Source organism: Xiphias gladius, chromosome 4 (assembly GCF_016859285.1).
Source record: "Xiphias gladius isolate SHS-SW01 ecotype Sanya breed wild chromosome 4, ASM1685928v1, whole genome shotgun sequence".
Lineage (NCBI taxonomy): Eukaryota > Metazoa > Chordata > Actinopteri > Istiophoriformes > Xiphiidae > Xiphias > Xiphias gladius.
Window position 1 is genome coordinate 7547114 of NC_053403.1, and position 22734 is coordinate 7569847.

The window sequence follows — 22734 nt, forward strand, 5'->3', positions numbered from 1 at the left end:
AATGGCTCTTCTGTCTTTTGTACCTAACAACTACAGGAAAGCACTCTCAGATTTCAGCCAGTAAATATTATAAAAAATATTGTTTACCTCAGCTTCCAGCTTGTGTATTGCAAGAACACACTGATCTCCAAACACAGATCTCATCCCACAAGAGCTTGCAACCAGTATCCAATCACCAAATAAACAAGCAATAAAGCTCATCTAGCTGAGTCCATAGGAATTATCAGCATTGTTACAGCATGTCTATGACCACTGAGACTACTTGGGTGAAGGTACCTGTCGTATAATTTATTTTAAACACACACACAAACTCACATCACATACACACAGACATCAGTTCGTTGATATACACAAAAACACCTAGAGGGCAACAGAGCCAAACCTCAACAGATATGAAATGAAAATTTATTTAAGCTTTAATAGAGATTTATAAAAAAAAAATGAGATTCAGTGTCTTCAGGCAGATATTTCCAACACAGGTTATTAACAACAGGCTGCCCAGGTTATAAACCTGATGCAAAAATGTCTAAATGCTACTCTACTACTAGTAATAAGACAAAGTCTAGGGCTGTGTCAACCAAAAAAAAAATTCCTCGTTGACTGAAATCATATCTACTCTCCAACTAATGGATTGGTCGCAGGGAAAAAAAACCAAAATGTGCACTTCATTTCTAGATTAACTAAATCAGCCACAGTGTGCTGAGTGCACTCTACCTGGTAGCCTTATTAGCACCAAATGAATTATAAATAAATAAAAAAAGCTAGTATCTGCAGCATATGAAATCATTCTAACCAAATTATTTTATACTGAAATGATAACAACAGACTCAGAGCCGACCAGCCTGCACCCACCCATATTCATATGATTTCTGAAAATGGAATTATTTCAACTGGTGAGGTAGTTTTCGCAGGTAGTCTGTCCCTCCCACCACCGCAGTAAATAATGGAATAATCCCGGAAGGCTATTGATGTAGCGCTTTTCTCCGTATGAAAGTAAATGAAAGTAACACTGGTGATTGTCCAAGTAATGAGAATTGGGTCTAATGAGAGCATACCAACCAACCAATCCACCAGCTGACTGGGAGACTACGGCCCTAATAAAGGCAGTGTAAAAGAATAATATACATGTCCTTCAGAGGTTATTCTTATCTTTTCATACATTTTGTCTGTAAAAATGTATGAATGATGTTTTTCTTTTAAAACTAAACTGGGATACTACCCATACAAATAATAATTTAAAAAAAAAAATCAAAATGTATTTTAAATGGACTGAATGGATTTCTTTTATGTCATCAATTTCTCTGTTTGATGAAAAATAACTGATAGAAGATCTCAAAAAAGAAGAAAAAATACATACTCTGGATTTGTATTGTTCATGGAAACAAAAATTAAAAAGGCTTTGCCCCATTGAGCAAGGATAAGGGCACACAAATGTGTGAAGTGTCACACAATTCCAGTAATTTGGTTCTTGTTTTCTCTGAGTCTTTCATTTGCTTAATAAGAGGAAGTCCAGATGCTGCAAAATATATTAACCTGAGAGTGTTCTGAGTGCGCAACACTGTGACAAGAGACGCTGAAACCAAATAAAAACAGGCTTAAGCTGAAATAAAGCTCTACAGGCTGAAAGGGAATTGAGATGAAATAGGAGAGGAAGAGAGAGTGAGGGAGTGAGGGGAGAATGGAGAGGGAGAGAGAGAGAGAAAGAAAGAAAGAGAGATGGAGATGGGGGAAATGGTCTTCACATTGAAAAGAGAATTGAATTTAGAGAGGAGGAAAAAGAAAGGACAGAGAGGGGGAAAGAGTCAAGAGCAGCCAGCCATTATTACCACTGACCCTCCTTGGTACTCAATAGAACTGGTTTATTAGCTTCTGTGTGTATACGTGCATGTTGTTGAAGTGTGTGCGTGCGTGCGCGTGTGTGTGTGTGTGTGTGTGTGTGTGTGTGTGTGTGTGTGTGTGTATGTGTATTTCCGTTGGTGTGTGTGTGTAGTGATACAAGTGCATCCTCCTAGTCAAGCGGAGAATTGTATTGGCAGCAAGCTCACTTTTTGTCAGGAGAAAAGAGGGAAGAAAGTGTGTGTTTCGTATTTGTATTTAGTCTTACTTGCAAGATCAATTCATAGTTTGGTGCTTCTATTCTATTCTATACACTCCTCACCTGTCCCATACTGTCACTGTACGTGTGTAATTACTTGGGCCTCAAGAGGAAGTGAAGGTATTTATAGTGGAGAGTGCAGAGTGCTTGAAGGAGATGGGGGGGGGGGCGGACACCTGGTCAAAACCATCAGAGTGAACAGGAACCGGACGGTGAACACAAATGGTAGAGTTACACAGCGAGATATGTCGGGAACATAAAAGTTATGCTCTTTTATTTTTAGTGTTATAAATTGGGAGTCGGCGCCAGGGGAAGACAGGCTCTGCTCCTCCCTCAAAAATGTTAGTAGAAATTGGGGCAGGTTGTTATAAAGAAGTAAAATGCGATTTTCATATATATAAAAATATTGTAGTTTTTTGTTTTTATTTTTAAATATATGTATATTAAGGCAGGGTAATATGATCTTATTTTTGTTTCAATATGACTTCAACTTACAATCTCCAAATGTTGACCTTGCTGCCACTTGAGGCTGCCAAGGCACAAAGTTTTGTCAATCAGTTTTAAATCATCTCAATATATTCAGATAACACCTGTGACTTGCTGCACTCAGAAGAGCTGTGGAAGTATCTTATTCCTCATAAAACAGACTTTCATATTTCTGTCTCTCGCTCCAGATATTTAAGTCCTTAGCATTCAAAATTTTCTGCCTGTCTGGTGTTGCTAACATGTAAAACTGTATGGTAGAGCTTTAGACACCCTATTATTTATTTATTTTTTTTTTTTCTTTTTCCAATCAGCTTCTCACAATGAGCAACGAACACAAAATTTTCTTTGGATTGGAACAGTCTTGGTTACTCAACATGAGAGATTTCTGTGCGTTTTGTTTCACTGGTTTGAAGTGTTCTGGACTCATTTGTTTAAAGTCTAATGACAGTTGTGAAGTTGTTGCCGATGTTATCCAGGCCACTGTCAATCAAATCCAATCAAACAACACCCGCACAGTGCCAATGAAGCCGATAAACTGAGTGTTAAACTCAAATTATAAAAATCCTAACCCCTAACACTGAGGATTTTTCATTTTGATTTAGTCACAAATGTTAGAGAGAAATACTTGTCCCTGAAACCAGGTTTTCAGGAGCTTTAAATATTACTTTGCTCATTTTTAACAGTATACATCACCCATAAAAATATTCAAATATGATTCCAAAATCTTTTATTGTAAAACATTTAATTCCTGCCTCTATATACACTTTTTCTAAAACTACAATATAATTTTCTGTCCTAATTTAATGATTTTAACTGACAATATCATTCTCCATCACAACTTTTTTTTAAATAATTGATACTCATTTATTGAAGCTGTGGACAGTTGCTATGTAATGATTTTTTAAGCCTCTTTGAAATTAGTTTTATATTTGTATTTACATCACGAGACACTGAAAAAAAATTAATTAAAACCACTACTGGCCATTACTACCACAAGTAATGCTAAACTAATGCAATGTCAGCACTCACTTGCCACTAGTAACACTGACAAGTAACATGTGTTTCCTAAACGCACTGTTGAATAAATTTTGGGCCTTAGTGGAACTGTGTACCTCAGTGCTCATGAAACACACATTTGGCTGGATATTGGGCTTGGCTTTATTGTTGCTGTTGTTGTTATTACAAGTTTTGTCATGTTGCTCCTTAGGCACCTGTCAGCCATGAAAGGGGATCCTCTCTTGTGTGAGCAGTCCCAAGGCTTCATTTTTTTTGGCTTGGCTTTCCCAGTAATGGCTATTTTCGAGTTCTTACTAACCCAAATTAAGGGTGGTCATATCACTGAGGGTTGACTTCACTGTCATTTTAAACTCTATTAATGTTAATATCAATAAAGATAACAACATTAACAATAATTGTAACCATCAGTATAGTCTTCATGTTTTCTGAATGTGTAAAAACTGAAATATCTTTGAAACACCAATAACATATGGATATACTGGCAAAATCTAGATTGCAGTAAATAGCAGCTGATGACTCCGGCAGACTTATTTGTTAGGCAGCTGTATGAATTGCTTTCAGCTAAATTCTAAATGGCTGTTTATGGACAGGAAATTGAAAAGCTGAATCACTTAGCAGCGAGTGGATAGTCTATTAGCATGGGATAAATAAAGTAGCTTATTCTGTTAAAGCCCATAATAAGGACAAATTGGAACATTACAATTAATTACCACTAGCAAAAACAAAAGCAATGTAGATAATGAAGTGTAATGGCAGGTAGTGCATAGCAGGTATCAATTAGACTAATAGAACAAGAAACCAACCAACTGCTGATTACCTCTTTAATACTGTCATTAGTAATAAAATATTATTTTACACTATTGTCAGCTCCTATGAGTACTGAGTCAATGCAGCGTTCTCTCTTTATTTCTCTCTCCTTTTAGGAAACAGCTGTCATCTCTCTATGACTGGATGCACCATACGGCATCAGAGCGGCACACACACCAATATAAAGAATGTACACCGATCAGCCACAATGTTAAAACCACTGACAGGTGAAGCGAATAACATTGATTATCTTACAATGACACCTGTCAAGGAATGGGATATATTAGGCAGCAAGAAAACAGTCAGGTCTTGAAGCTGATGCGTTGGAAGCAGGAAAAATGGGCAAGCATATAGATCTTAGCGACCTTGACAAGGGCCAAATCGTGACAGCTAGACAACTGGGTCAGAGCACCTTCAAAACTGAAGGTAATGTTGGGTGCTCCCTGTATGCAGTGGTTGCAACTGGTGAACCGGTGACAGGGTCATGAGTGCCCAAGGCTCACTGATTCGTGTGGGGAGCACAGGCTGGCCCCAGTCCATCCCCGAAGGCGCCTACAATGCTCGTGTGAGCGTCAGAACTTGACCATGGCGCAATGGAAGAGGGTGGCCTGGTCCGTTGAATCGCAATCTCTTTGACATTATCTGGACAGCCGGGTGTGTGTGCATTGTTTACCTTGGGATAAGAGATGGCACCAGGATGCATTATGGGAAGAAGGCAAGCCAGCTGGGGCAGTGTGATGCTCTGGGCGATGTTCGGCTGGGAATACCGGGGTAACGTCATGTGGACGTTACTTTGACACGTACCACGTACCACCTACCTAAACACTGTTGCAGACCAAGTACATGCATTCAAGGAAACGGTATTTCCTAATGGCAGTGGCCTCTTTCAGCAGGATAATGTGCCCTGCCACACTGCAAAATTGTTCAGGAATGTTTTGAGGAACATGACTGAGTTCAAGGTGTTGACTTGGCCTCTAAATTCCCCATATCACGATCTGATCTAGAATCTCTGGGATGTGCTGGAAGAACAAGTCCTCCCCACCTCGCAACTTACAGGACTTAAAGGATCTGCTGCTAACGTCTTGGTGCCTGATACCACAGGACACCTATAGAGTTCTTGTGGAGTCCATGTCTCGATCAGTCAGACCTGTTTTGGTGGCACAAGGGGACCTACACAGTATTAGGCAGGTGGTTTTAATGTTGTGGCTCATCAGTGTATGTACACAGATGCATTTTGTACACACTCTCAACAAAACAAACAAAATTGTTATCTAAATTTACAAAAAGCATCTTAGAAGAATCTTTCTAATATTTTGGGAGCTTTATCCTACATCAGGATGAATTAAAACACACTAATTAATACATAAACACGGAAGTACATTAGAAAGAGAGGTGGACCAATCAATTTGCACTGGTTGAGCCCTTTATCAATGCTAGACCCTATTAGACCCTATAAGACCCTACTGATGACTGTGCTGCAGTGCAGACACCTCTCTGTGACAGAGTTAAAAAATGGACTGACAATGAGTCAGTTCGCTTTCCACTGGCAAATGAGGTTTATAAAAAGACTAAAAGCCAGACAGAAGGATTCTGCTGTGGACAGCATGGCGAAGCATGCAGACTATGCAGGCCAGCGAGCTGAGGCCCCTGTCCAGGGCAGCTCTCCTATAACTGACAACAAATAACAAAGGCAGCAAAGGTCTGTATAACTGCAACTGAGCACCTATTGGAAGCACAATGTTTCATCCTCGAAATTAAAATTGTTATAATAATTATCAGTATAGATGCCCACTTAACACTGATGGATATGACAAAATGGAAATTCAACTTGTAAGGAGCTCCTGAAAGCATTTTCATTTGCTATTCTCAACAAGGAAAATGAGACTCTTTGCAGGAGTTGATGCACAGTCTGCAGAAATTCAAACTCCTCTAACAGAAAATTCAAGGGGAGACAGTGTTCACTGCACACAGTATGCTACACTGTCCTGTGCACAGCAAAGTAGCCTTCAATGGTAAACTATGAGAAAAATCAAGCTTGCACTTTTAAGAGACTGATACGTCTCTTGCAAAGGAAAAGGCTATAAAATGAGCAGCCAGAACCTCACATATAGTTATTTTAAATTGGTCTCTACCAGATGTAGTTTCATATAATCTCGTCATTATCTTCCACATCCAACGTGATGACTATAAATCAATCTGTTTGATATTTGGGTACCACTTTGTAATAAGGTAACCTTTGTACAGGATTTTTAAATTGGGGCCAGCTTGTGAAAAATCCCTTTGTAATCACTTTATACATTTATAACTTCAGACATCATTAGAAATTCAGAAAACCATGGGTATTTTTCAATTGATCACTAACTTTTATATCTATATTATTATCAAACATCCCTTATGTATGAATCTTTCAACACTTATTATATTTATAAGATTGAATATTAAACATAATTTCGGTTGTGGGCAGTTACACTTCAATACAAAACAGTCCATATATGTACAGTATTTCAGTGAGCCTGGGTGGTGAGAAGATTATATATATTCAATCTGTGTCACCACATGACAGTATAGCCTGAAGTTTTAACAAGACTAGAATCCAGACAGAGCCTTCTCATTAGTCCTGGGTTTTGTAAAAAAGCTCACAGCTAATGGAACAAGAGTGTCACTCAACTAATAAATGTGGTATGGACAGAAAGTTAGATGGACAGTGAGACACAAAGTACTCAAAAAACGGTTAATGAGCAGGAGTTTCTGTTTTCGTTTGGGAATGGCTGACTATAGGCCTAATTTATTTCCCAGATAGTCATTTTTAGGAAAGAAAACAATAACGGTGACTTTATTTTTTAGTATTGTCTCTGTTATCCACATTTTTAATGATGCAGACCTAATTACAGATGTTGCAATTGGGCCAGAGTGTTATTTAAATACTGGTAAACTGTTAAACCAGATTTTAATTCACAAGTTTTTAAATGGATGTGGATTTTTAGATTCCGATAAACAACGATGAATTGAGGCATTTCCAGCTCTGCATGCAGTAATAATCAACTTATCTTCCAAGTCAAGATTATAGGGTGTAAATTCAATATAAAAGCATAGAGTTTAAGCATAACTGTGTTTTTATGAGTGTGTGTGTTTTACAGTGTGTAACTCTTCATGTTCAGTGTGTGTTACCTGTCACATCGGGGTCCTGCGTATCCAGGCTGACACTGGTCGCATAGCAACTCTCCCTCTTCACCTAGGTGGCAGGTGGGGCTGAAGCTATCGTAGTTGCCATGACGACGTTGTTGTGATTGTTGTTGATGATTTCGGTAGCGTTGTCCCAGTGTGGAGTACGGGAGGAGGAAGAGGAGCAAGAGGAGAGAACAGAAGCGAGTTAAGGCCATTGTTTCTCTCTCCGTGCACACGCACACACACGCAAACACACAAACTTGTGCCCCTACTTTCACTTTCCAGTCCTCACATTCACACTCTGAAAGACACACACACGCGCACGCACACACACAGACTTAATTTTCCCTCTCTCTCACACCCATACGTCTGTACATCCACACACTCCTGGTTTTAAAAACACTCTTCCTCTTCCCCAAGATGAACTGACAGAGGGAGAAGCGAGAGAGAGAGAGACAGAGAGTGAGAGTAAAGCGATAGTCTCTTACCCTTGTTCTGTCACCCTCCCACTTCCATAAACTATAGATAGTTCTCCTGGCTCGGGTTCCAGGCCCCAGACTTATTCACTGGCTGGCTGGCTACCGAACTGAGAGCTGGCTCACTGAGTTACAAATAAGCTTGTTTGGCCAGTTCATGTGAACATCAAAAACTAGAAAATAACATCTACACAAAACAAACATTTATGTGTACAATTTTGTCTGGTAAGATGACACTTGAGCCATGAAAAACACCTACTATACTCTATTTATTTCTATTTATGTAAAATAAATAAAAATTCAATGTCACCATTTCAGCATCACCTAAAAAGGCCTTATACAACCACAGATATTAAAGAGAGACCTACCTCAATATAAACTGTATAGCAAAATCTATGGAAAAACATTACCTAACCCTGTGCTGTTGTAACAACAGGTAACTGAGCTGAGCTTATTATATGGCCTGAATGAAGGCAGAGGAATGTTGGGGTACACGGTAGCACAGCTCATCAAAAAAAGTAGTTCAATGATTAATGTTTAATGACTGCGCTTGGTGGTATCTTGATTATCTGATCAAACATGGCACCACAATCCCAACCCACAAAATATCAAATGTGTGTAAGGCTTCAATGAAGACAGACAGACAAAAAGAAAGCACTTGTAAAGGGCCTCTGCGGCACGATGTAGTTACTTTAGTAACAATAGAACATGTTTAAATCTTTTAATCTTGTCTAAATTTTGTTATAAATGCATAATGCATCCAAGAATTATGGCAAATATGTAAAATAGACCATGACGACACAAATTTGGCCTCTGATTACAGGAAAATGATTTTTCAAGGTCATCCGAATATGTTGTGTAGAAATGTTAGCTTTGGGTGAAGTTTGGGTGAAATTCTAAAAGAACAGTTGTGAAAAATCTTTTTTTTTTTTTTTTTTTAAAAGAAAGAAAAATGGAAGTAGAGCTAAAGCTGCGTAGATGGAAATAAAGAAGGTGGGTAGATAATTGACCAAGGAACTAAATTTCCCTGAAAATTGTTTTATAGATTTAGATATAACTGACGGACAAATAGAAACACTAAAAACACAAAGAGTAATTAAGCCTGTGTGTAAATAAAGCGGAACGGCATTCCAGGACTAAACTGATATATATTGATTCACTGTAAATCGCCACCTTGCTTCCTGTGCTGAAAATAATACTTTATCATCTAAGCGGTAAAGCATTACTGCCTACAGCAGTCTGACTGGCCGGCTGGCTGGCTATTTGAGTGTGTTGGCTCCAGTGAAAATAAGGGACTAGACGGCTATTTCGAGGGGCTGAAAGGCACAGCACCTTCAAGCTATTATTACTGCTGGGGTTAGAGGGAGATAGAGAAGGGAAGAGGTGGGTGAAAGAGAGAGAGAGAGAGAGAGACAGAGAGAGAGTGCTGTGTCTTTCTTTAGCTCTGAGAGTTTTGGACATGACGTGTCTTGGCTGCATGAAGATTCTCAGCTGCTGCTGCTGCTGCCTTTGTGCGTGCGCCCGTGTTGGTGACATCTGTGCACCTAACATACAGCATCTCTCTCTGGTTATTTGGAGAAACTGCAGCTCTATAAAGGCAGATGTAAACATCTAATTTAACCACTGCCTACATATTGTTTCTACTCATGGCATTATCTTCTGCACAGCTGAAGTTTTATCAGAAAGCCATCCAAAAACAAGAGATATTCTGACGCCAGCCATTCGTTTCAGTTTAACATTCCGCTGCTAGTAACAACCGCTACTAACTACATAGCAGCTGCAGTTTATCAAAGTGGCTATAATCGATATCGTTAAATTAACAACGTATTAATTGACAATGTATCAACCTTAGTGGTGAACCTACAAAGAATTATCCCCTGAATCTGCAGCTCCCCTCTGCTTTACGGAGCATTATAGCAGGTTTCGCCTCATTGTTTAGCTGTCCGCCCACAACTTTACTGTTTTGGTTGACTCTCATTGCTCTCATAGCGTAATTTTTGGCCGCAGCAGCAGGTCGCTGTTTTAACAACAACAACAAAAAAAAAGAACTAAAACCCACTGTACATTACCAAATGGCAGACAGACATAGTTAGCAACAAGCTGATGAACATAGTGGAGATACTATTATTAAGTATCTCTTATTAAGTTAAGTGACCCATGTCTATTTCTTTGTTCCCTTAACTCAAACTTTCAATAAAATGTTCATTATAAACAAACAGAAATTTGATAGATGAAGAATTTATTAATGTGCAAAACTGGACAGTCTTTTTGCATCCCTCAGAAGTCAGATCCCTCCTTTTTTTTTTAAAGTATTTTTTACAGATACTTGCTGTAACTTGTCCAAGCATTGATGGAGACTGAAGTAGCTACAGCACATTAGTGTCCGCACGAGAGGAATGGTATGATAAAAGGTTTTAAATGCCTTAATGACTTGTGGGAGGTCTGGGTTTGCAGCTGTTTTAAGTTTTATAGTCGGAGTTCTGTTAATTCTGCCAACAGCGATGACATTTCTGCCCACAGGGATGATGTTTTTCCCTCTTATATTGACGCTTCTACCTGTGGTGATGATTTTTGTATTCACGTCATTTAAATTATATTCCTGTCCACAGTGATGAAGTCTCTATGTGTGGTGATGTCTTTTAAAGCCAAAAAAATGTAGTGTTAGGAGAGAAGAAAATTATCAAGAGACAGGTCAAAAAGAGAGAATTGGGGCCACATAGTCACAGGGGGTCAGCATAGATAGATTGAGGCATTTGATTAAATTGCGTCATCATGGCGGCATTACCCCCAGTGTCCTCAGAACATACTTGTTGCTAGGAAGATTGAGTGGGCAGGTGCAGGGCTGACAGTCTGCAGGTGACCCATGGGTGGCGTTACCATAGTAGCCAGGTAGGCAGGTGTCGCAGTGGGGACCAGTGGTGCGGTGGGAGCAGTCCTGGAGGAGACACACAGGTAAAAGTTCATTTATGTTGGGGGAACATCTTGGGTCTGATCTGTTAACCTCAGTGTCATGGGAAGATCACTTTCTGCAATGATGGAAACCTGTCCCGACAGCCATTGTGTTTATTATTATCTTAAGTCCTTTTTTGCAAGTCTGCTAATCTGTTTCAAAGCAAATCGGATTTATTTTATCACTGTTTTCTCATTTCAATTTCTATTAAACATCTTAGTAGTCTTGAAATTATCTTGGACAAACAAATAACCCTCCCAATACAAGATTAAATTTAACCCTGATGAACATTTTTGAATTGCATGTTTAGTGTTTTTTTTAGTTTGCTGCAATGCAAATAAACACCTCGATCAGTAAGTTACCCAATACTGTGTTGAAGACAGTACAAGGTGACTCCAAAGTCTCCAGAGCAGAGTAGTGTGCAAAATGCTCTACACAGGCAGGTAGAGCTACAGCAATTTTTATCATCCTAAAAACAATGAGGCTGAATAATGAGCCGCAATTGAGTTAATTTTTAGTAATAGCTGGATTGGATGTAAATTAGGACTGAGAAGGAAACTGAAGAGCTAACAATAGAGCTGCTCTATTTTAGGGTAATTAGTGTCACACTTTGCATTGAGAGCTTGAAGGTTAGAAAGGTAAAAACTAATAAGCTCAAGGGTTTCAGTACTGCAATATAAAGACCAGACATTTGTTGCTACATTTTTACAAAAACAAAATTAATGTTGTTAAATAAAACTGTCAAATCAAATTAGAATTCAAGAGACAGCGGCAGGAGGAACAATCTCGAGGTGGTCGAGGTTAATGATATGGCTCAGGATTTTGTTACCATAGTAACCAAGCACACATGACTCTCAGGTATAATTCCCAACCAAACACTTGGCTGAGCTAATGTAGCTCAGACTCTATCAGCAAATTTCAATACTGATGAAAATGGTAAGCAAAAAAATCTTTCGTTTTTAAAATATTTTTTAAAACTTTATCTCGAACTCCGGCGTTAAGTACTGATTGCCAGCGGTTGAAAGTTATTTACTAAAAAGGTGCCGGAAAGCCGTTCCGGATCGTTCCTGCACCTTTGATTATGACTTTGAGTGTGACTGTCATTCGGCGGGCGCCGACTGCCTTGCCTTAGAGCCCTGCCTCCACCAAGAGTAACATCATATAATGTGACTAATTCTTTAAAGTTCATTAAAAATACTTAGGCATGACATTTCACTGGCCTGATGATGCAGAATAAAAACAGTAATTTTGTATTTAAATTCTAAGGTTATGTTAAAGCTGAGATTTTTTTTTACTCTAGTAATTTAGAGTTTGCTTCATTTTAATAATTAAAGTAAGATAAAATGATGTTCCTCCCCCTGGGGCGGTTGTCCGTTCTCTTTCTTTTTTGGCCCAACACACTCCTGATTTTATGTCCAGCTACAACAGTTTCATGTTGCTACACTGTGAAGCTACCTGTTTGTGGGTGTCAGTTATGGTCCATATCATTTCCATTTCTCTCTCACACACACACACACACACACACACACACACACACACACACACACACACACACACACACACACACGCGGTGTTAACCTATATGACCATGGCATCAGTCATTCAACTATAGCCAGAGAGCACAATCCTGAGGGAAGGAGTGTGTGTGCATCTGTCTGTCTGCCTGTCACTGTGTATGAATATGTATACAGGAGGGGAGGTGTGTGTTTGTTTGTGCAAATGTCTATGAGTGATTTAATGTCAAGTTGTCTTTCTGTGTGTGTGTGTGTGTGTGTGTGTGTGTGTGTGTGTCTGTGTGTGTAAGAGAGAGAGAGAGAGAGAGATTGAGCCTGTCTGCCTGTCTTTTCTTGTGTGTGTTTTCCCTCTGACATATCCCAGCATCCTCCTCATCTATAATGAAACGTAACATGGTAATACAAAATCCACAACTCTGTGTGTGTGTGTGTGTGTGTACTGGTGTGTGTGTGTGTACTGGTGTGTGTGTGTGTACTGGTGTGTGTATTAGTGTGTGTGTGTATTTAGTTTGATGCTAACTGACAGCTTAAGCCTGAGGCAATGTGTAAACTGGAGAGTGACGATGTGTGTGCAGATGCACATGAGCAGGCTGGCATGTACGTGAATGTGTGTGTGTGCGCAATGAGGATGTGTATGTATTAGTGAGTCTGTGTGTGTATTCGTGTAGACAGGGTGAAACTGTCTCACCTTGCAGTTCCTCTAATGGCCACTAGATGGTGTCTCCAAAGGGACTTGAAGAAGATAATTGACAAAACTCCAAACTTCTCTCTTGAATATACAGTAATGCCAAAGTATGTTTTCCGTATGAAGTCATGCATGTTATTTGTCTTATTGAAGCTAAAAGGGGTTTGTGTCTTCTGTTTAAAGTTCTTGCATTGGTTGCTGCTTCCTTGCCCCACCTCAGCTCTACTCCCTCCCAAAACCTAAAAGTTGTCTCTAACAAAACAGTGTTAAGGTCATAACCTAAAACCGTAAATATTTTAGTGGCAACACAAACACTTCATTCATCCTTTTTCTACAAGTTATGAGGTGTACTCCGAACTGTAAATTGACCAGTGCACATGAACAATCCGGGGCTCCCAACCAACTGATTTAACCTCTCAAAATTATTCATCTAAAAAAACATCAATGCTTTCAACATGGTTAAATTGACTGTTTAAAATAAAAATGTCAGCTCATTTACTTCTGACAGACAAGTCACTTACCATTATACCATAATGACACTTTCAAATAAAAATAAATATAATACTGATGCTTGAAATATTTGGCATATTTTCAAAAATATATTGTTTTCCATTTTGGTATTATCTTTTGACATCCTGTAAATATCAAAAGTGATCAAGCCTTTTCAACAACAGACATGAACTTTTCACAACAGTTCATTTTTGGTATGTTTTTTTTCCCCCCTCAAGAAAAATCCTCTGGTTCACTGTTGTGTTTTTCAATTTGCTTGGCTTACCAATTTAGTAAAACAGAGTAAATAGAATTAGAGTTATATTGAGTACTGAATTGGACGGACGGACGAACGGACAGACAGGGGATAAAATCAACTTATTAATCATCTTACCAGGCAGTGTCCTGTGACCTCGTGGCATTGTGTAGCGTGTCCATGGCAATGACAGGCTTCACACACACCGTTGTAAAGATTTCCATTAACCCTCCGAAAGCCAGGAACACACGCCTGAAAGACACACCCAGACAGTTAGAAAGACAGGAAGACGGCAGAATTGTGTGTTTCTACGCTGCTTTAGTGCGATGTGAATTCCCTATGATCTTTGTGTGCGTTTGTGTGCGCGCAATCCTCTTTGTTACGCTGTGGTGTCTGTTTGTATGTCTGAGTTTTAAGAACTCAATCGTGTATGAGAGCATGTTTGCTTGTGTATATGCGTGTGAGCAGGCCAATAAAAGTCATGTTAATTAATGATACAAGGAACGCATTTAAGAATCGGGTATACTAAAAGCAAAATACAATAAAGACATGCGTTGGGGGTCACACTGATGTGTTTGGAGGTCTTAATGTAACTCATTTTCTAAAAACCACATACATCCCACTGTCACTGTTCAAAGTGTAAAACAGGTTCAGATTTCCAAAAAGCAATTTGCTTGAGGTATGGTAGGTAATGTTGTGCCTGATACCACTTTATCATTAATTGTTTGATGTAACGTTTGCTGTTCCCTGCAAGCTTTGCAGAATAAACAGCTTATTACAATGAGTGAAAACACAATACTTTTTCAGATCTTGCAGGTACCAAGATGGTTGTAATTTAATTTGTGAGGACTATTAATAAGTCTGTCTATCTAATATGTAAAAAAAACAAAACAAAATAAAGTACTGAAGGGCTTACTTTGTAAACCGACATTTTACATATAAAATAACTTTTACAGTGCTTTATACTGTTTTCACTTGTGTACTTTTTCCAGGGCAATTTTCTATTTATTTTTGTACTGGACGTTTTAAAATTGCGCGTGTGTCCGTGTGCATGTCATTATGTGCCTGTCTTTACCTCACAGGAAGTTCCAGCATATCCAGGAGGACAAGAACAAATTTCTACAGCTGGTGCTCTCCTCTCTCCTCTGGCAGAGGGATCTGCTACCTGCATTGAGAACGAGTGGAGTCTACATACATACATACACACACACACACACACACACACATACACAGTGCACACACACAAGCACATATAGAAATATCAAGCATAAACATGTGGCACATTGGTAGTCTGTCTATTTTTTACTGTTAAACACATGCCTTCAGATACATACACTGGGCCTTTAAAACTTTTCTAACCCGACTTCATTCTCTCAGGCACAATTTACAAAAATGCCATCTTCATGTTAAATTACATAAAGTTAAAGCAGGGTTGTTCACAGGCTATAACAAAGAGCTATAATACAAGTATTTCATGTTTAAAGCTGCTGGGTGTTTACATTTTTTGAAAATGTGTTTATTCTGTGTTTTGCTATCTGTGTTTATTCTATGCATTGAGTGGGGAGCCATCTTAGCAAAAACAAAATACAATTCTATCACTTGGGTTCTCAAGTTGTTCCCAAAATTATTAAAATATATTAAATGTAATTACATTCTTTAATTATATAACATCATAATTACTAGTTTTATACATTAGTTTTTACTAAAATAGGATTTTCATGCACAAAAAGTCCAAAAATTGAGGGCTATTTTCAAATTTTGCATAAAAGTAAACATTTGTCATGGGGCGGTTGTCTACACTATTGTCCCACAAGAATCAGATCAGGTTTGTATATACGGCATTCATGGTGGTGCTGTGGTTAGCACTATCACCTCACAGCAAAAAGATTCTCCCAGCCGGCCGGCCAAACAAAAAACCCCACAATACTAAACACTGTACTAAAAATAACAATATTGACTATGTCCAGTGCACTTGACCTGCTGCATATTATCATCCAATAAGGCCTAGTTGTCGAAGTGTGCGTATCTTTCGGTTCCTACCTGTACACAGCGCTGGGTTCTGTGCTGTAAGAGGCACGGACCATCACACTGGTCAGATTGGCTAACACAGACAAGAAATCCCTCCGGCTAATCAGTTGCTCCGTCTCTGAAACCAGGAAGTTCTCTGGAAGGAGAACAATGCGATTGGTGCTTGGCGAGGACGGGTACAGCGGCTGGCCAAACCTTCTGTCTACAATCTTCATTCCACCACCCTGACAGAGAAGGAAGAAAGAAAAAAAAAATAAGAATCAAAAAAGAAGTTCTCTTCTTTGTTGTTATTAACTTGTAATTCCATAAATCCAGAAACTTTATGTTCCCCAAAAATCTGCCTGTTTCATGAAAGGACCATCATATCCAACTGATCGGGGGATAAGAAGAGAGTGAGAGTAAATGATGTGTCATAAGGTAATGAGCTGTAGTTTCTATTGACATTTTGAATGGACTGAATGCAAAGTGAATTGAGCCCGGGCCTAGTATCTGACTATCTCTTGTTGAGAACAGATCAATGGCATGTAGCGGCTAACTCAGAGTGACAACTACTGATGGAGGGGGGGGGGGGGGGGAGCTTACCATGCCAATAAACCATTAAATAAAACCTAAATGAAAGAGAGGAGTTGGAGGGAGGCATAAAGAGAGAGAAAGCAGCAGTAGAGCAGAGAAATGCAGGGAAAAAGGAGGAAAGAAAAGAGAAAAAGAGAAGAGGCAGATCGACAAGAAAAGACAGTCAACTGTGAGAAAATTGTTTACATGTCTCTAAAAGAAAGGCTTTTACTGTCTTTTATTGTCTCTCACTTCTATTTATCACACATAAAAAAGTTCAAATTTAATCATTTAAGGATAAGGTTGGCACTTTCCTATATTTTTTGTTATTGTGAACAAATCCCAACAGATTTGTTGGACCAAAACCAAAAATGTACAATTATTTTTTCCATCCACTGTAACCAGACAGGCCCATTCATTCCTATAAAATTGGATCGCAAATATATGGTCTTATTTTTGAAAAGGGCTAAGCAAGTTCCTGAAACAGCTGGACACTGCAATTTCTAGCCAAAGGTACACAAACAGGAATAAATAATGCATTCGTGGGGACTATTTTCAAGTGTGGATTACTACATATTTGTTGTGCTATTGAGTATTTACAGCAGCACGATGATGTTTGTGAGATGGCAATGAAGGAATATTTCACCCGGTGCACCAGTGTGGCTCATTAATGCATTTTTAATAGTTTTTGGAGCTCACAGGCAATACTTGTTAGTAGCATCAGTTCATTGTTGGTTTGTGACATGCCAAGGGGCTGCAAACGAAAATGAGCTTTAAACTAACTCTACTATAATACATCAAAAAACATCATTTATGTTTACTATCGTGCATGGTCCCTTACAAAAGAAATTTATGACATTACTGCAAAGATTTAGATGCTGTTTGTATCTGTTCAGAAAATGTTTTCACTTCATATCTGAATGGTGTATTTCTATTTGTTTACAACTCTAATTTCCACATTTCCTTCAGTCTTTTTTTAGACTTTTCTTGAAATAACATCTTGAGCTACTTCTAACAAAACTCAAAGTAACTCTGTCAAAAATATATTGTTTTGCACTAGTGAGAAATAAAAGTGGAATGTAAAATGAATCTGATTTTTTTCCCCCCCTGTTCTTTTAAGCTAAATGAGAATCTCAACATGCACCTATTTCCAGAGCAGAACATTGGTTGTTGTTATTGTTCTCATGAAAGGCTTGGTATTTACATTTCTTTTAACCGTGCTGATGGAGGCCGATAAGGTGGGCATGGATTGAGAGAAAGACACGGAAATCAACAAAGCCATACAGACAAAACCAAGACAGAGAGATTATTGTCTATTCAGATCCCAAATAGTTACAAGCTGCTTCTTGTGCTTCACAAAACCATGCAACAAACAATATCACAACTTGATGCAGATATGCAGAGAGTAAACAGTGGGGGGAAAGAAAGCAACAAAACAAGACAAAGGCTGAAAGAGAGACAGTGAAGAGGGAGAAAGTTGGTTGACAGTGTGTAGGTGGTTCATTATTGTCATCATTCGGAGAGGCTTTTTGTTGACAACAAGACCATCAGTTGTCCTCCTCTCCTGCTCCTCCCAACTCCTCCCAGTCTGTCGATCTCACTGACACGTCTTTAAATAATACAAGATCATTGGTCTGTGACTATCCATCTCTCAGTTTTCATTCTTTCCCTTTTCTTTCCCTTTTTGTTTCTTTCCCTCCTCCCTGTTTATTTCCTTACATTTTTCTTCCTTCTTTCCTCCTCATTTTTTTCCTTTTCCCTCCTTCCTTCTTCCTCATTACTTCCTTCTTTGCTTCCCTTCTTCTTCCTTCATTCATTTCGTCCTGTCCTCCATTTTTTCCTCTATTTTTCCTTCCTTCCTTGGCTCCTTCATTTTTGCCTGTCTTCCCTCGGTCTCTTCGTTTTCCTACCGTCCTCTTTACGTGCTTAATTCTTTTCTGGCATTTTTTGACTAATCCAAAGACAGAAAATAAAGTCATGATACAACTGCCATTTGCATTTGTGTCCATATTCAATCTACAATTCCATCTCTACAGGATGAAGCTTTTAAGTAATCCTATAATTTTTTTATCTCTAATTTATTTTTTCCAGTCAGTGTGTGAGAAGAATATACTTCTTCTTATTGCAGCCTCTTACAAACACCATATTTGAAATGCCTTATTCTAAACTATTCTAATTAAGGTTCCTCTTTAACATATCATTGGTTGAAAGTAGCATGTGCAAAATAACGGGATCATTTGTACGGCTTTGGCAGACTGTCAACATGCATAAACACACACCAACACACCCCAACCTCCACTTGTGTCATTTGTGTTTGTGTGTGTACTGTACACTCACACAAACACACAATGTTGTTTACTGATATAGGAGATATAAACAGTTAACTAATAGCTTTGTTGTTTTGCTTACTGCTGCCATACATCATATCAAAAACTGCTCATTATAAAGACATTCAGAGAGCAAGGAGAGGGAGAGAGTCTATCTGCATTTTTTATTGCTAAGTTCAGCATTTCTCTGCCAGCTGTAGCTGCTGTTTTGTGTGTGTGTGTGTGTGTGTGTGTGTGTGTGTGTGTGTGTGTGTGTGTGTGTGTGTGTGTGTGTGTGAGTGCAAGTGTTTGTGATTTTAACAGCTTTTATTTGCTACTTCATTTAGTGGTTTTCATCGCTGCAAGAGTCAGTGGCTTGTGGGAAAAGATAAATAATGCTGCCGACACAAATACATAAAACGCACATTCACATTTTTCATCTGGGTTTCCTCTGGTTGTGACCACTACCTCCCACACCAAATACTGTGTTATCTGCCAAGAGTTAAGGAACACTCCTTGTCAGTGCTCTTGACCAAGGTGCTGCTCCGAGATCTGGAACTTATTTTTGGGCTGCCCACTGCTCTTAAGGAATCTTCCAAATGTACCCACAGGGTTAAATAATGCAAGACCTATTACAAGACCTAATACACAACATACAAAATAGTACAGAAAAAAGCATTTATATTATTAAACCGCTCCTCGTTAGAATTTAATATACAAGTACTGTATGCCATTGCTCAATAAAGTCTTTATCTTTGCATGTGTTTGAAAACCTACCTCAATGATTAGGTCAGTTTCTGAGGTGACTCTAATTCCCATTTGTTCTTGATGATCTGTAGTATAAGACACAGTGTAGGCCAAACTCCCTCCATAGGCTGAAAGCTGAGGAGAGACAGAAAAACAGATTAGTAAGTTTTTTATTAGCAGAATTCTGCAGAATAACAGCAAATTATTGTCATAATTAATGATCTTTAATGTGTGTACTAGTATACAGCTGACACTCATATCCGAAGCAAGTCAGAATGTCTTTTCTGGACACATGTTGTCTTACATTGAGTCCTTTACTGGCACATTTAAAGTGACACTATGTAACTTTTGCAGAACAATGACCACTGTGGCCACAGGTAAAAAATTATAGGATGTTAAATGGCAAAACATAGTGCAACAGTAGCACAAGTAGAGAAGAGTCACAAAAGTCAGCAAACTCACTCAGTAATGACAATATCTCTATAAAGTTTTCTGACCCCAGCCACCATAAGTTACAGGACGCGCTAGACTAAGTGAGGCTGCAGCAGCAAAATTCCTAGGTGCACTGAACTATTACATATCATATTATAATAATAATATAATATTATAATAATATATTATAATATTATATATTGCTCTTATTTTTTCATGTGTAATAGGAAGTATTGGTTATTCTTCTTTCAAAAGTGACATAGTCTCACTTTAAAGGAGAGTGCATCAGTTTTTGCCACACTCCACACCAACAGGGGGCACATACAGATCAAGAAGTGTAACCAAAGGAAACCAAACTTAAGAGAACAACAGAAGTATTAACTAAGATGGCTGAGGAAATTTGAGGATTTAGAGGCAGTTTTACATTAAGTAGTGCAGAAATAAAATATATTGCTATATATTAATGGTGCACCAAACCAGTCCCACGATAGGAGCTAATGTGCAACAAAGTTCACTGGCATAGAAATTTGATGTAGTCAAAGGAGGTCTCACAAAAGCCCCTTATCATTAAAAAAAAAAAAAAAAAAAAACTTAGCATGCCCTAAAAAGGCCAGTGTGGAAACTGTTGGTATGACTAATATTTTTAATTACATCTGAAACTGTAGAATTAGAAATACTACTGCCTCTACTAAACAACGTTTTCCTACCATATTATTTTAAATTTGTTTTAAAAGTAAGGAGAACAAAAATAGCCTACAATCTTTGTTGTCCTATGTTGCTTTGGAGCAGTCTTTCTGTGGAGGCCACAGAATGAACTTAAGATGGAGAAACGCTGTGTCAGCATGATCCTGAAATTTATTATTCTGCTCCAACCTGAACGGTAATGGGTGGGAGAGTGAGACAATAATACCGTCATAAAAACAGAGAGAGGGGGAAATTGAGGAAGACGGGGAGAGAGATGAAGAAAGGGCTCGAGACAGACAGACAGAGACACAGAGAGAGAGAGAGAGAGAGAGAGTTAGAAAGGGAGTAAGAGGTGGGCTTAATATCCCTATAAACCTCTTCCATTCTACATCATTACTCTCAGTTCTTAAACTGAGGGAGGAATCGCCCATTTCACAGCTGACTGAAAATGCACACACACTTACACACCAGCAGGCATGGAGGTGTACTTAGGTGGACATTTTATTGTCTAACACTACTCTACTGTAATCTAACCCCATTTGCTCATTTCGACTCCAGAAGACAGTAAAATCTTAATTTTTAAACCCACAGTACAAAGAGTGCACACATCCACTGCCACAAAGTCAGAAGACACCACAGAAGATGACTGTTCATAAGCTGAGCCCAGTTTATATCTTTTGAACATTTTGTATACATCTGAAGAAGTGAATCGACCCTGGATTTCACAAGAATAAAGCTGAGGTAGAGAATAATGACTAAAAAAAATTTTTACACAGAAAAAGGATGTGTTTCATTCTTCATAACATATTATGACTCCTCAGATTTATACTGTGGCCCTTTCAGGGTGTCCCTGGCCTCACTTTGGAAAGTGGTGGAGTAGGGAAAATTCTAGATAAAAACACCAAAAGATTGCATAGGTCTGAAACTGCAACAGGACCATGCATAAAAACTCGATTTGAATGTTTTGTACTTGTTTGTATTATAACTGTTGTGTTCGGTAAGCACTCAGCAGCATATGAATTGAGGAGAAGAAAAGACTTGTTCTATGTATTCTCCTCAGGAGCACTGCTGCACTGATAGCACATGTACTTCTTTGTGGATTATCCTCTATTCACTTAGCACACCTGAATTTAGCTATTTACTTTCTTTGAAATTATTGACATTTCTAAGAAAACTAATTTCTCTGATGCCATACACTCAATCTGGACAATATTCAAAGCTTTGATGACCCTACTCTGGGGAAGAGGAAAGAAAAAAATAAAACACAGGAAAGAAAAAAGACCAACAGAATAGCACAGCAGGAGAGGGAAATTATGGAGAGAGTGAGGGGAATTATGGGGAGTGGAAACGAAGGAACAATAAACAATAAACTCAGACATACACAGCTAAAATAGACCTCAGTTGGATCCCTATGAGAGCTCAATAAAGCTGTTATTAACTACATTAGTGGCCAGAATAAGAAGGAGACATAATCCTTGCTGTTAAAAACCTAATCGAGGACATGACACGCTTCATATTCGTGAACCTTTTGAGTATATGAGTATAGAGTTAAGTCCATAAATATTTGGACAGAGACAATTTTCGTGATGCCATCTCTTTACACCAACACGATGGATTTGAAACAAAGCCATCAAGGTGTGATTGAAGTGTTTCCTTCACCATACTCTTCTCTTCCCATCATTCTGGTACAAGTTAATCTTGGTTTCAATTGTCCAAAGAATCTTGTTCCAGAACTGGGCAGGTTGTTTTCTAGCAAAGTCCAATCTGGCCTTTCTGTTCTTGAGTGTTCCCAGTGGTTTGCATCTTGTGGTAACCCCTCTGTATTTACATTCATGAAGGTGTCTCTTGATTGTAGACTTTGACAATGATATGCCTACCTCCTTGAGAGTGTTCTTGACCTGGATAGATGTTGGGAAGGGATTTTTCTTCACCAAGGAAAGAATTCTGTGATCATCCACTTTAGTTGTCATCCGTGGTCTTCCAGGCCTTTTGGTGTGGCTGAGCTCGCCAGTGCATTTATTCTTTTTAAGAATGAGCCAAAATGT

General features: G+C 38.6%; 1 protein-coding gene across 6 annotated transcripts in view; it reads right to left on the reverse strand.

The window, feature by feature from the left end:
- The window catches only part of lama2 (laminin, alpha 2), a 197738-nt gene that overhangs the window by 97709 nt on the left and 77295 nt on the right, over positions 1-22734 (reverse strand). For all 6 annotated transcript variants that reach the window (XM_040125505.1, XM_040125503.1, XM_040125507.1 and 3 more), the window contains exons 15-20: positions 19604-19708; positions 15981-16192; positions 15016-15127; positions 14079-14192; positions 10854-10981; positions 7574-7660 (exon numbers count right to left, since the gene is read on the reverse strand). In XM_040125505.1, coding sequence (XP_039981439.1) covers positions 7574-7660; positions 10854-10981; positions 14079-14192; positions 15016-15127; positions 15981-16192; positions 19604-19708 — 758 coding nt within the window. The remainder of the gene's footprint in view (positions 1-7573; positions 7661-10853; positions 10982-14078; positions 14193-15015; positions 15128-15980; positions 16193-19603; positions 19709-22734) is intronic.